Source organism: Mesoplodon densirostris, chromosome 15 (assembly GCF_025265405.1).
Source record: "Mesoplodon densirostris isolate mMesDen1 chromosome 15, mMesDen1 primary haplotype, whole genome shotgun sequence".
NCBI lineage: Eukaryota > Metazoa > Chordata > Mammalia > Artiodactyla > Ziphiidae > Mesoplodon > Mesoplodon densirostris.
The window spans coordinates 981,640-994,228 of NC_082675.1; the positions used below are offsets into that span (position 1 = coordinate 981,640).

The 12,589-nt window shown below is 60.9% G+C and overlaps 1 protein-coding gene across 2 annotated transcripts in view; it reads left to right on the plus strand.

Annotated features, from left to right (window-relative positions):
* Positions 1-10,305, plus strand: part of GALNT9 (polypeptide N-acetylgalactosaminyltransferase 9) — a 94,338-nt gene extending 84,033 nt beyond the window's left edge. For both annotated transcript variants that reach the window (XM_060118483.1, XM_060118484.1), the window contains 5 exons: positions 77-262; positions 2,319-2,456; positions 4,484-4,579; positions 8,361-8,528; positions 9,425-10,305. In XM_060118483.1, coding sequence (XP_059974466.1) covers positions 77-262; positions 2,319-2,456; positions 4,484-4,579; positions 8,361-8,528; positions 9,425-9,571 — 735 coding nt within the window. In that variant the 3' untranslated portion in view covers positions 9,572-10,305. The remainder of the gene's footprint in view (positions 1-76; positions 263-2,318; positions 2,457-4,483; positions 4,580-8,360; positions 8,529-9,424) is intronic.
* Positions 10,306-12,589: the final 2,284 nt, after the last annotated feature.

Genomic DNA, 12,589 nt, shown 5'->3' on the forward strand with positions numbered 1-12,589 from the left:
GGGAGGGAGGAGGGTGCCCTTGGCCCCGGGGGCTGCCGGGAGGGGCGGCCCGCCATCCAGGCCCGGGTCCCCACAGGTGTGGCAGTGCGGCGGCAGCATGGAGGTTCTGCCCTGCTCCCGCGTGGCCCACATCGAGCGCACCAGGAAGCCCTACAACAACGACATTGACTACTACGCGAAGCGCAACGCCCTGCGGGCGGCCGAGGTGTGGATGGATGGCTTCAAGTCCCACGTGTACATGGCCTGGAACATCCCCATGAGCGTAAGCTGGCGGACCGGGTGGTGAGGGGGAGGGCTGGGGGCGGGGGCTGCCCCCGGGGACAGCCTCGGGGGTCATCCAAGGCATAGCCCGGCCACGCGAGGTGGGGCCTCCTGGACAGCTCAGCCAGGATGAGTCTCAGGAACGTCATGACCTTCACCAAGCAGAGCCTGTTTCCAGCAGCTGTGACGCTGCTTGGCACGCCTCCCTCCCGCCACGAGAGCTCCTTCCCTCCATGGTGTGAGCCCCTGAGCGGCTGCAGACGTGGCGCTGCGGGGTCGCAGTCGCTGCTGCGCTGAGAGCTGCCCCAGGGTGACCACAGCCCCTCCTAGGACACGTAGCAAACCCCCGCCACGCAGAAGCCTCTCCCCATCAGTTCTGCACGAGGCCACAGTGATACGATGACTGTAATGATGACCCCACCACTTCCACACGGCAGACGGGGAAACTGAGGCACACGAGGGTGCGCGGCTGAGAGGGGGCAGAGCCGGATGTCACTCGGTCCTGCGCAGGACCCGGTCACGCGGCTCTCGGGGCCCGCCTGCTGCGGGGGTGGCGGCTTCTCCCGCGTGCGGTGTCTGCAGCCCGATCTGCCTGCCCTGCAGGGAGCGGGGGCAGGAGGGGTCTGTTCGAGGGGTCTGCCTGTGGCCGGCGGGAAGCAGGGTCTGGGTGTGCACCAGGGGGTCCTAACCAGTGCCTGGGGGGCGGGGAAGCCCGGAGAAGGGGCTTGGGCGTACACGTGTGTGTACACTCTGTGCACGCATGTGTGTGCGTGTGCATGGGAGTGCTGAGGACAGGCTGCCCGTCCCGCTCGCCCCCACTGGCTGCAGGACCAGCCTCACACACTTCTGCTCCCCTGGACACGGGAGGATTCGAGTCTCTGGGGTAGACTCTTCCTGGAAACAGCTTTTTTTTTTACATCCACCCACAGAAGGAGCTTGATCTTTTATTAGGATACACACACACACAGGCACACGTGTGCATGGATTTCTAGCTGTCAGCAGATAGAGCTTCGTATATATAACAAAAAAGTTAAGAAACATTATCTTCATTATGTGCAAAACGTCCTGGTATTTTAAACGTCTTCACTGCAACCTCCTGAACTGAGTTGGATTCACGGCCCCACGTCTGGGTGATGCCGCCTTGTAGGTGGAGGGCTCCCAAGGGCACTTGCTCCCGCATCCAGCCCAGGGTCTGCCGTTCACATCAGGCCCACGGTCCTTCCTTAGCTGGTATCAGAGCCTCGGGGACCTGGGCTTGGGGAGGGGGCTTTCTCAAACCCACCCACGTCCCCAACCTGTCACAGAGTGTCAGGGCCCCCAGGACCACCCTCAGGTTCAGTGTTTCGCTACAAGGACTCAGAACTCAGGAAAGCTGTTACATGGGGGCTGTGGTTTATTATAATGAAAGGATACGACTCCCAGAGGGTCACAGAAATTGCGCTTAATTCTCCCAGCTGCAATGTGTGACAATACGTATAGCGTATCACCAACCCGGGAAGCTCACCCGAGCCTCAGCATCCAGAATTTACTGGGGCTCACGTGCACGTGGCTGACCTCCACGTGCCCGGCCTTGGTCTCCAGCCCCTGCAGAGGTCAAGCTGATACCCCACGGCGACCCCCATAGACCACCTTGTAGCACAGACGACCTGGCCTGGCCCCCGTAAACAATACCCAGGATGTCTGAAGTCACCTCCCGGGAGCTGGCTGAGGGCAGGTCTTTCGGTCTTTCCTTCGGAGGGGGCAGGGTGTTACAAGCCTGGCCCCCACACACCGCCGGTGGCTGCCTGTCCAGGCCGGCTGCCCTCCAGCTGGTCCTGCTGCAAACGGGCCGGAGATGCCAGGCCTTTCCCATCGGCCCCGCTGTCCTGGACCTTCCAGGAGCCTGGGAGGGCAGAGGGTCCCCAGACGAGGCTCGGGGCCGGGAAGCCCTGAGCACGGGCATGCTCTGTGGTGGGGGGCCTGCAGGTCCTGGGGCTCCCCCCGCCCCGGGCAGAGGCCTGGCTGGTGCGGGCTCTGCACACCGCAGTGCCCGTCCCGCCTTGCTTCCGGCTTCGCAGAACCCCGGCGTGGACTTTGGGGACGTGTCCGAGCGGCTGGCCCTGCGCCAGAGGCTGAAGTGCCACAGCTTCAAGTGGTACCTGGACAACGTGTACCCGGAGATGAGGACCTACAACGACACGCTCACGTACGGAGAGGTACCGCCTCCGAGCGATGGCTGCAGCCTGCACCCCGCACCCACGCCCCACCTCCCGGCGTCCTGGCCTGTCCCCGGGCACACGTTCACGGACAGCAGCTGGCAGAGCGCACGGGCACACTCATGCGCACGTGGCACACACCAGTGTAAGATCCACAGGGACACACAGTCATGCCTGCATACCGAGGTACACAAAGTAGATTCAGAGACACGTGTGTGCATATGTATCTGTGTTGCACACATGTGTTTATACATGCCCTCATGCACATGCATTGATCCGTGCAAACATGCATATGGGTGTAAGTGCACACAGACACAGAAGTGTACATTTGCACACAGTTTTGCTCACAGACACACAAAAAGCTACCTGTACATCTTCACCTGTGTATGCAGACCCCACCCAAGCTGCCTGCCCTGAACGATACAAATACTTGTTACTGAGACAAAATGACATGTGAACACATAAGTACATATGCTCAGAGGCCTGCACATGGATGCATTCACACACACAGCCGCGTTTGTGTGCCACAATACCTGCATGTGAGTGCACGACAGAAGGACACACAGACTCACACCAGTACAGGCACCAGCTGTGGGAAGACCCACGTGTCTGCACCGGCCCCCATGTGCATGGCCACGCACACCTCTCCTTAAAGCCGGGGGAGGGCACTGCATTCCTGCCCACTCGTCCTGGTCTGTGCTGGGGGACAGGCCTCCCCCTACCCCAGGCCTCAGCTCCTCCACGGGGACCCAGGCTCCCCAAGGCGAAGGAATGCATGAACTTAGGTGGGCCAAGCAGAAGTGATACCAGGGGGCGGGGGATAATCCCAGGTGGCCTGTCTGTTCCTGGAGCTCCTGGTCCACCCCCAAGCCAGATTCCCACTCCTCTGGACACAGAGGTTTCCCACGTGACAGGGAGCTCCACTGATGCATATCAGCAGCGTGGGCAGGAGGCCACTGTCCTCCCAGCCCCTCCCAGGCTGCCCTGCGTGCTCCTGACCACGATGAGTCAAACTCATGCATCGCCCACCCACAGAAGCTGTAACGTTAGGAACTTTGCCAGCTGACAGGGTTCAAACCTGTGCTTCCTCTTGGGGTGGGAGTGCTGTGTCAGTCAGTTAGTGCCGCCAAACAAACATCCCTGGAACACAGAGGGTTCAGGCGGTAAGCCTCTGTGCTTGCTCACAAGGCTAGGGGTCATCCAGGTAGCCCTGACCTGGGGCAGGCTGAGCTGACCTCGGCCAGTCTGACATCAGGTCTCTGGGGACAGGCTCACCCACACACCTGGAGGGTGGCTGGCTGTCAACAGGGTACTGGGGCGCAGGTGACATGTCTGTCACCCCCAGCGGGCAGCTCGGCTTGTTCTCAGGGTAGAGTCAGGGTTCAAGGCACAGTGGGAGCTGCAGGTGTCCTGAGGCTCAGAGCTGCACACAGCCACCTCTGTTGCGTCTACTGGCTGAGCAAGCCTCCAGGCCAGACCAGACTCGGGGGCTGTGGGAGTAGCCCCCCGACCCCCGGTGAGGGGGCGAGCTGCAGTCACGCGGCAAAAGGCGTGAATGTGGGGAGGCTGTTCCCGGGAGCCAGCCAGGCCCTCCTCGCTGTTTTCCAAGGCTACCGCTTCTGTGGCGAGCTTCACCTAGGGAGGGTGGCCGGGTCTGCACGCACACGCACGCGCACGCACACGCGCACACACGCACAGCACATCTGTCCACATCTCCCCCAGATCCAGGCATGGAGGAGCCCAGCCAGTCCCTCCGCAGCCAGCCCACCGGCCAGAGCACTGTCCTCTCCTCCCCCCGGCCTTTCCCCTCCTCTCCCTCCTCCCCCCTCCCTCCTCCCCTCCTCCCCCTTCTCACCCTCCCCCTTCCCTTCCTCCCCCCCCCACCGTCCCTCCTCTTATCCCAGGAGGGCCACCCCTTCCTGAAACCACAGGCCCTGGGCAGGGGACAGGTCAGTAAAACTCCCTCTAGCCTGCCTCTGCCTTTAGGACCCATGTGATGGGGCCTCTCCTTTGATTTCTGGTCGTAGGTGAGAAACAGCAAAGCCAGTGGCTACTGCTTGGACCAGGGGGCAGAAGACGATGACCGTGCCATCCTGTACCCCTGCCACGGGATGTCCTCCCAGGTAGGGGTGGCGGTGATGCTCCTGAGGGTCACAGCCCCGAACACAGGTAGAGGCGGCTCCGGGGGGGCGGAGGCAGGCCTGCCGGGGCATTCTGATGCCCTGCAGGCTGTGAGCTCAGGACCGGGGTAAATTAAGAGCAACGGCTTTGCTCTGGGCGAATCACCTGACACCTGTGCCTCAGTTTCCCTATCCATCAATGGGATGATCATGGTGCCTATTTCTCAGGGCTGCTGTGTGGACTGAAGTGGAAAATGAGGGTAAATGGTAGCCACAGTGTAGACGTAACGCAGGAAGTATCACAGTAACCACCAGTTCTTATCAGCTGAATGCCTACCAAGCGATGCTCCAGCTCAGACTCACCTGGAGGGCTTTAAAAACAGCCGCACGGGTGTGCAGACCCCAGGCAGGTATGTTTGCAGAGGCAGTGGAGCTGGTGTGCTGGACCCCGATGCAGAGCCTGATGTTTCTAATCCCAAGTGGATCCGCCCTCCGCTTGCGGTGACAGTGCTTCTTATCAGTGGGTGTTATTTAAATTAACCCCCGAAATGACACTCGGCCCCCTAGAGTCCTCTGAATCTGCTCCCGCTCTGGGGCATCCACGGGCGCTGGCACATCCACACAGCTGCGCGGGGTCCATCGCGGGCGCGAGGTGCCAGGCCTGTGGCGACGGAGAAGACCGTGCTCCCCTGGCGGCCTTGCAGCCTCTTCACAGGACCCCCGCTGGCACATGGCCTTAAGAGAGCGAAGCAGAATCACCCATCGAGGCGCAAACGTGGCCTCCCGGGAGAAATCCAGTGTGCTGGGCCCTCAGCTGCAGGAGGGGAATCCTCTGGCCGGCACAGACCCGAGGTGAGAGGCCACGTCTGTGGGGCGCTGCCGGACACGCCCTGCTCTTCTGCGACTCCAGGTGGCTGGGTGGACGGTGGTCATTTCCCAGCGAGCCCTGCTGTGGAGCGAGGCAGCGCGGGGCCAGCCTCGGAGGTGTCTGGGGCAGTGAATCAAGTGGCTGAGTGAGGTGTGGGTGCTCCAAGGACGCTGCGCCACGCCTGGGGGAGCCCCGCCCCCGCGAGTGGACCCTGGGGCGGCCGGCGCCTCGCTGCTGGAACTGGGGTGAACGTGGACGGAGAGGCCAGCCCACGGGGCCGCTCCCCACGGAGAGGTCGGATGGAGCCACGTGCCCACCAGGCCGGACACGCCCACGGTGGTGTCTCCTTTGCAAATGACCTCAGTCGGTTTGGTCTCAGTGGAGGCTGCTGAAGTGTTCACGGGGACAAGCTACATCCCCAAACCCCGATCCCCGGCTGTGTTAGTGTCCTGGGGCCAGCTGGGAACTGGTTTAAAGGACAGGTGTTTATTCTCTCAGCTCTGGAGACCAGAAATCTGAAATCACGGCACGGGCAGGGCTGTGCTCCCTCCTGAGGCTCTAGGGCCGCGCTTCCCGCCCCAGTGGTCCCACAGATCTCGTCTGGTGGCCGCATCCCCCCAGTCTCTGCCTCCGTCATCGCGTGGCCTGTGCGGGCCTGTGGCTGGGTCTTTCACCCTGCCTTCTCCTTGTGTCTCTGTTTTCTCTCCCTATCAGGACACCAGTCACGTTGCATTAGGGCCGCCCTAACCCGGTATGGCCTCATCTTACCTGAGCGCCTCTGCAATGATCCTATTTCCAAATACGGCCACGTTCACAGGTGCCGGGGGGTTAGGGACTTCAACATGACTTTTTGGGGGAAACAGATCAGCCTACAACATAAAGAAAGCCAGTCTCGGACCAAAATGTGCACACGTACAGATGGTTCGTAAACAGGCTTCAGGGAGCAGACACAGGCCAGTGTGTGGACCCCTCACGATGGGGCCCAGCCCTCTGTCCTCTGTCCGCTGCGCTGGCCTGACCAGTGCGAGTGAGAGGGACCCGGGGCAGGCGTGTCCCCCTCCGTGTGGGCAGGGGACCCCTCCTGGGCTGGACTCGACGTAGCCTGGGGGTCGTTAGGAGGCCCTTCCTTTAACCTGTCAGCTTTTATTCTGACCATTTTCAAACTTCCAGAAAAGTAGAAAAGTCTTCAGATGACCAACCACACACTCATGGGGTCAACAAACAGCAGCCTGCCGGCCAAAGAAAAGTTTTTACCTTTTTAAAGGTTTATGGAGGGAAAAGCAGGATCCACGAAGCCCACACGCTTGTTCCCTGTCCTTCACAGACACGGTTTTCCACCCCTGACCCAGAGGCAGTGGTGTTCAGATCGGGCCGTATTTGCATCATTTATTTGTTTCTGAGTAATTTTAAAGCAAGTTGCAGGCATCAGGTCCTTTCACCTCGGAGTATTTCAGAACGCATCTGTAAAAGTACACAGCTTCCCCACAAGCCAGCGGTGACGCCTGTGTCACCGAAGCCCTTCCCAGCCTGGCTCGCTGCCCCGCTCGGCGTCTGGCACAGACCCCCCTGAGCATGGGCCGTGCTGGCTCCCCGGCACTGGGGCTCCCGCTTCTGAGCTCCACCAGGTCCTTACCTGCGAGGCTGAAGCTACAGGTGGCAGGGGCTCCGGCTTGGAGCTTGTGCTGGACATTTCAGGGGCTGCGGGCCCCATATTCAAACCTCCGTGGCTTCAGAAAGTTTACAGAGAAGGGACACGAGCATATCTGTGACCACCTGTCCTCAGGCAGAATGGCCCGCAAGGACCACAGTCTTTATTTTGCTCACAGATCTGCAGCAGGACCCACTGTCTGCATGGCACTGCCCAGGCCACCCGGCAGGCTGGTGAGGCCACCTCTGAGCTGCCGTGGGCTGGCCGCTCCGGGGCTTCAGCCCCTCCCTACACGGCCTCCCCCCACTGCTCTGGCCTCCTCACCTTGGAGCAGTGATGCCAAGGACGGTGGTCCCAGGAGACGTGGGAGGTGTCACGCACGTTTACGCCCAGCCCCCCGAGTCCGGCGGCACCAATTCCGCAATGTTCACACGCCGCCCCCAGAAGGACGCGGGAGAGAACGTGGGCCCCATGCTAGGCGGGGGTGGCAGAGTCGCAGGGCCGCGCGAACACGCAGGGGAGGTGCTGTGCCATCAGATTGAACTGGAAAACACAGCAGAGTGTGTGTGTGCGCGCACCCACTCTTATGGGAGAGAAAACGCGAGAAAGGAGAGGAGAGAAGCACTTCACCGACCCCGGCACCTGCTGTGCTCAGCCTGCGCTCCGCACGCCCGTGGGTTCCTCACGGTGGCCCTGCCAGGCAGGCACTCTCATCATCTCCCGCTCACAGATGAGGAAACCGAGGCACAGAGAGGTGACGTGACTTGCCCAAAGCCACACAGCCGGGGAGCGGAGGAATATAGCGCACTGGTTTCCTCGTGAGCGCACAGGTGTTACTTAGCTGGTGTTTGGCAAATGACGTGACCTGGAACCATGAACTTGGGGGCGACCTCCGGCTCCAGGGCAGATGGGCGGCCCGGGGCACGTGTGAAGTCCTCCTCGTCTGAGGCCGAGGCTCTGGGCCCCATGCAGGGAGGGTTCCGAGCAGAGCTCCGGGGAAGGAGTCCAAGAGCATCCTGCTGGGGGGATTTGTGGAAGAAAGGGGGCTGGGGCCGCGGGGCCACCGGAAGGCATCCCCCGTGGGCTCCCTGCCCACGGCCTCCCCGGCGCCCTGGGGCCGAGGGGGCTTCTTGAGGGCCCGGCCCCTCCCCAGCAAGGCTGGCCCTGTGACTGGGCTGGCCCCGCCCGCGATGCCCACTCCCTCCAGGGCCTCGGGCGGCCCCTGTGAGGCCAGCCCCGCCCACGCGCCGCTCCGCGCCTCTCCCCAGCTCGTGCGGTACAGCGCCGAGGGCCTGCTGCAGCTGGGCCCCCTGGGCTCCACCGCCTTCCTGCCCGACTCCAAATGCCTGGTGGATGACGGCAGGGGCCGCACGCCCGCCCTGAGGAAGTGTGAGGACGTGGCCCGGCCAGCGCAGCGGCTGTGGGACTTCACCCAGGTCAGCGGGCTGCTGGGACCCCGAGGCGCTGGACCAGCCTGTGGGGAGCTGAGGGCAGCGGGGGCTGCCGGGCTCGGGGGCTGGACCAGCTGCTCCCACGTGACCCTCCTCACGGACGTTAGGGGACCTGCCTGCAGCCACAGCCAGGGAAGGGCCGGGCTGTTCTCAGCCCCGTGGCAGCCTCTTCTGGCCTCCTGGGGAAGGGCTTTAGGCAGAAGGGATGGGGTCTGACTGCCCCGGAAGCCCCGGCCCAGCTGCTGGCCAAGTGGGGCCAGACTGGACTCCCCAGAGATTAGGTGAAATCGACCCAACCCCTCCCAATCCCTGGGACAGACGTGCGCACGGTCCCGTCTGGGGGCTCCCGGTTACAGGAAAGGCTGCAGTGACGAGCTGTCACTGTCTCAGGTGGAGCCAACGAGATCAGCGGTCCCCAGGAGGCCGTGTTTGGGGCCAGGACGCTGAGGGCCAGAGTGTGCATGGGAAGGACCTGTCTGGAGAAGGATAGAGGACACACAGGACACGAGCTCGGGGGTCCTTGGGTTTGGGGGACCAGAGGGCCTGCAGAGGTGGCCGATGGGCAAATCAGACGTGCCAGGGGTCAGGGAGGCATTGTGGGGGAAACGCCCGTCTCAGGGGCCCTGGAGTCCATTGTCTTGATCACTCCTGGGACTCCAGGAGACGGGAGATGGCTGGTGGGGGCGGGGGTGGGAGGACGGAGGGATGGGGATAGGGGGTCAGGAGGGACCGAGGGTCAGTGGGGACCGAGGGACTGGGAGAGTCAGGACCCCGAGTCTCAGGTGGCCGTGCGGTGACCCGCTTGGCCTTGGTATCGCCCCCACTCCTTGGAAGCTGTTGCGATGGGACCCCCGGGCTGACTGGGTCTCCCTCCCATGCAGGGCGGTCCCATCGTGAGCAGAGACACGGGTCGGTGCCTGGAGGTGGAGATGTCCAAAGACGCCCACTTCGGGCTCCGGCTGGTGGTGCAGAGGTGCTCGGGGCAGAAGTGGACCATCAGAAACTGGATCAAGCCAGGGCGGCACTGACCCCCAGGCTCACCCTGTGCCCCCGCCCCAGCGCAGACCCCGAGGACCTGGGGCAGGCGTGGGGCCCCTCCCACTCAGCCCACCACTGGAACCCAGAGGGCCCTGGCCGTGCCCGCACCACCTTGGGGTGGGGGGACCTGTCCTCAGCTGCCGGCGGGTCCTGGGGACATGGGGACCTCCCCCCTTCCAGAAGCGTGGTACCCCCGCAGCTGGCGGCTCTGCCTGAGCGCATCAGCTGACCGCCAACTCCAGATCCGAATCACGTGCCTTTTCTACGATATTCCTGTCGAGCCGCCAGTGACCACCTCCTTGCATGTGCTGAAGCTCCCGTCCATCCCCCAGGCAGCAATAGCCCCCTGTGAACTCTGAGCTCCTGACCTCTCCGCCCCTTGGCGGGGCTGCCCCGGTGACCACCACCATCTAAACCGAGCGGAGCAAGGCTCTCCCTGGCTGGTGAGGGGGGATGGGGACAGCAGCTGCAGTGGCCTCAAAGACAACCCCCCGGCAGCGCTTGTGCGAGGAGACTGATGTGACTGCTTCAATCCAGTAAAGAGTGATTAAACCATACAGACCTGATGTCTCATCCACAGGAGCCAGAGCTGGTCGGCCGTCCAGGGAGGAACCCTGTTCTAGCGGCTCACCCGGGGCCAGGCACCTCTTGTGTTGTTCTAAGGCAGGGGTCAGCAAACAATGACCCACGGCCCCTTGCCTGTTTTTATAAATAAAGTTTTATTGGCACACGGCCACACCCCTCAGTTTATGTACTGTCCACAGCGGCTTTCACACTCCAGGGCTGGAGCTGAGAAGCAGCACACCCCCACCAGGGCTGTCCCAGGGCCTCTAGGATGTCCTCTCAAGATTGCATTTAAAATTGCGGACAAAAAGTTCTGCCTGTCCCTCTCCCCCATCAGGTCCAGTGCCAAGCTAGCTTCTTCCCAATCCTAGCTGCTTCCTCCTGCCTCCTGCCCGATGGTGGAAGGCCTCAGCTGTGCAACGGTGAGGGGCCCCAGGGCTTGGCTCACCCAGCCATGGAAATGAACAGTAGATGGGATGCCAAGCTCCTGAAAGCCAACCCACCTAGCTCCCGCCCGCCCATGCACAGGGTCTCCTGGCCCCTTTGGTGGTCTCCCAGGGACAGAAATTGTGGGCACCATCAGTAACTTCCAAGTTTCTCCCCATTCGTATAGAGTAACCTGGAAAGCAGGCTGGCAGGGTTTCCAGACATCAGGGCTTCAAGCTGGGGGCTTGAAGATCCTACCTGTTCTCACTTTGCTGTGGCCAGGCAGCCCATCCTTCCAGAAGACGGGGAGCCAGTCCATCTTCCACACCTCCCGGGCTCCCCGCTCTTGCTCCCTGCCTCTCAGTCAATAATCCCCTAGTGCCTCTTTCTGGGAGAGGAAAAGTCCCTTCTGGTAGTGCCAGGGATCTTATATCTCGTGGGGGAATTTTCCCCAAAGAAGAGATGGAAGTTTTCCTGGAAGATATGAAAGAAGCAGAAGAAGTGTTACTGAACCAAACTTGGGTCCGGTCGCCTGCACACAGTAAAGCTGATCTACTGACACGAGTTGTGGTGGAGGGAAGGACAGCGTTTATTGCAGGGAGCAAGCAAGGAGTCTAGGTAGTTAGTGCTCAAAAGACCCGCACTCCCTGAGGGCTTTCAGGGAAAGGAAAAGACAGGGTGAGGGAGGGGGGTTTCCAGGTGCAGGATCACCTTGTGGACCTTCTTCTGATTGGTTGGTAGTGAGGCCATCAGGAGTCAACATCATCAACTTTCTGGTTCCAGCCGGTCTGGGGTCCACGTGCTTGTGGTCAGCATAGAGTTAACTTTTCCCACCTGGTGGGGGTCTCAGTATCTGCAAAACAGCTCAAGGACATGGCTCAGCATAGTATCTACAGCCCTTGAGGAGGAACTAAAAGTCCTTGACTTTGTTTAATGGCTAAACTATTATAGTCTTGCTTGACTGTTTTCCTTTGTTTTTGCATTTTCTCATTTCTCTGATTAAATTTATTCTTTGAAACTTGGGGAAGGCCTAGGAGGCTAAAGTTTTTCTGCAGACAAGAGGCAGGCAGAGGACGTGGCGGGGGCAGGGGGTCTGTTCCAAGAAGGCCCCACAGGGTCCTGCTCAGTTACAGAAGCAAACTCTGGGTCTCTGGGGAGAGTGAGGGCTCTGGCCTTCCCTCGGAGTCTGAGGGGGCAAGTTGTGATGTATCCATGGCCCCCTTGCCCTGGGGTGAAGTAATGAATCTACACTTCATTGTCCTCCATCCCAAGCCCGGTGGCATGTGCCCCTCCCCCAGTGCCCTGCCCACAGGGCATACTCTTCCGCTTCTCCTTCCTTGGGGATCCTGACCCCATTCCTCCAATTCCTTGCTTCCTGCTGCTGGGAGAGCTCTGAAGTGTCCCAATTTCTCCATTCTCGGCAGAGAATTCTACCAGCTCTAACCTAAGTCCCCCAAACCCTCTCTCTATTCCAGATTGTCCCCCAAATTTAAGATGATGATGGAGGCAAAAAAAACTGGCAATGAGTGAAGCCTTAAAGCCAGTCTCTAGCCAAGGACTGGTCTGCAGGAATCCAGAAGTTTCTTAAGTGAAATTATGACATGTCGTGGCCATTAGCATGCAAAGTGCATTGCCTGTGGTTTAAAATAGAAAATATCACAGGCTCGAACTTCTAAACCTCACTTGTGTTACAATTCATTAGGCAAATTGACACTCCCATCACAGTCGGCTGGTTTGTAGCCCACACAGGATCCCATGAAAGCCCAGCACCTGGAAAATTGCTTCTCAGTGTCTTGACAAACCTCTCCTCCCCTTAGGAGGTGGTGAGTGCCCGTGTTCTGAAACCCTGCTCGTACTGTCAGGGTCCTGCCTGGCACCAGGACACGTGAGGACAAAGGTGCTGACCAGGCAGGGGGTGCTGAGCTGGGCCCACGGGCAGCGGGACTAAGTCAGTCAGCCCATGACGGCCCAGCGCCGTCCACGGTCTCCTAGTGGGAGGCAGCTGTCTATCGGATCCG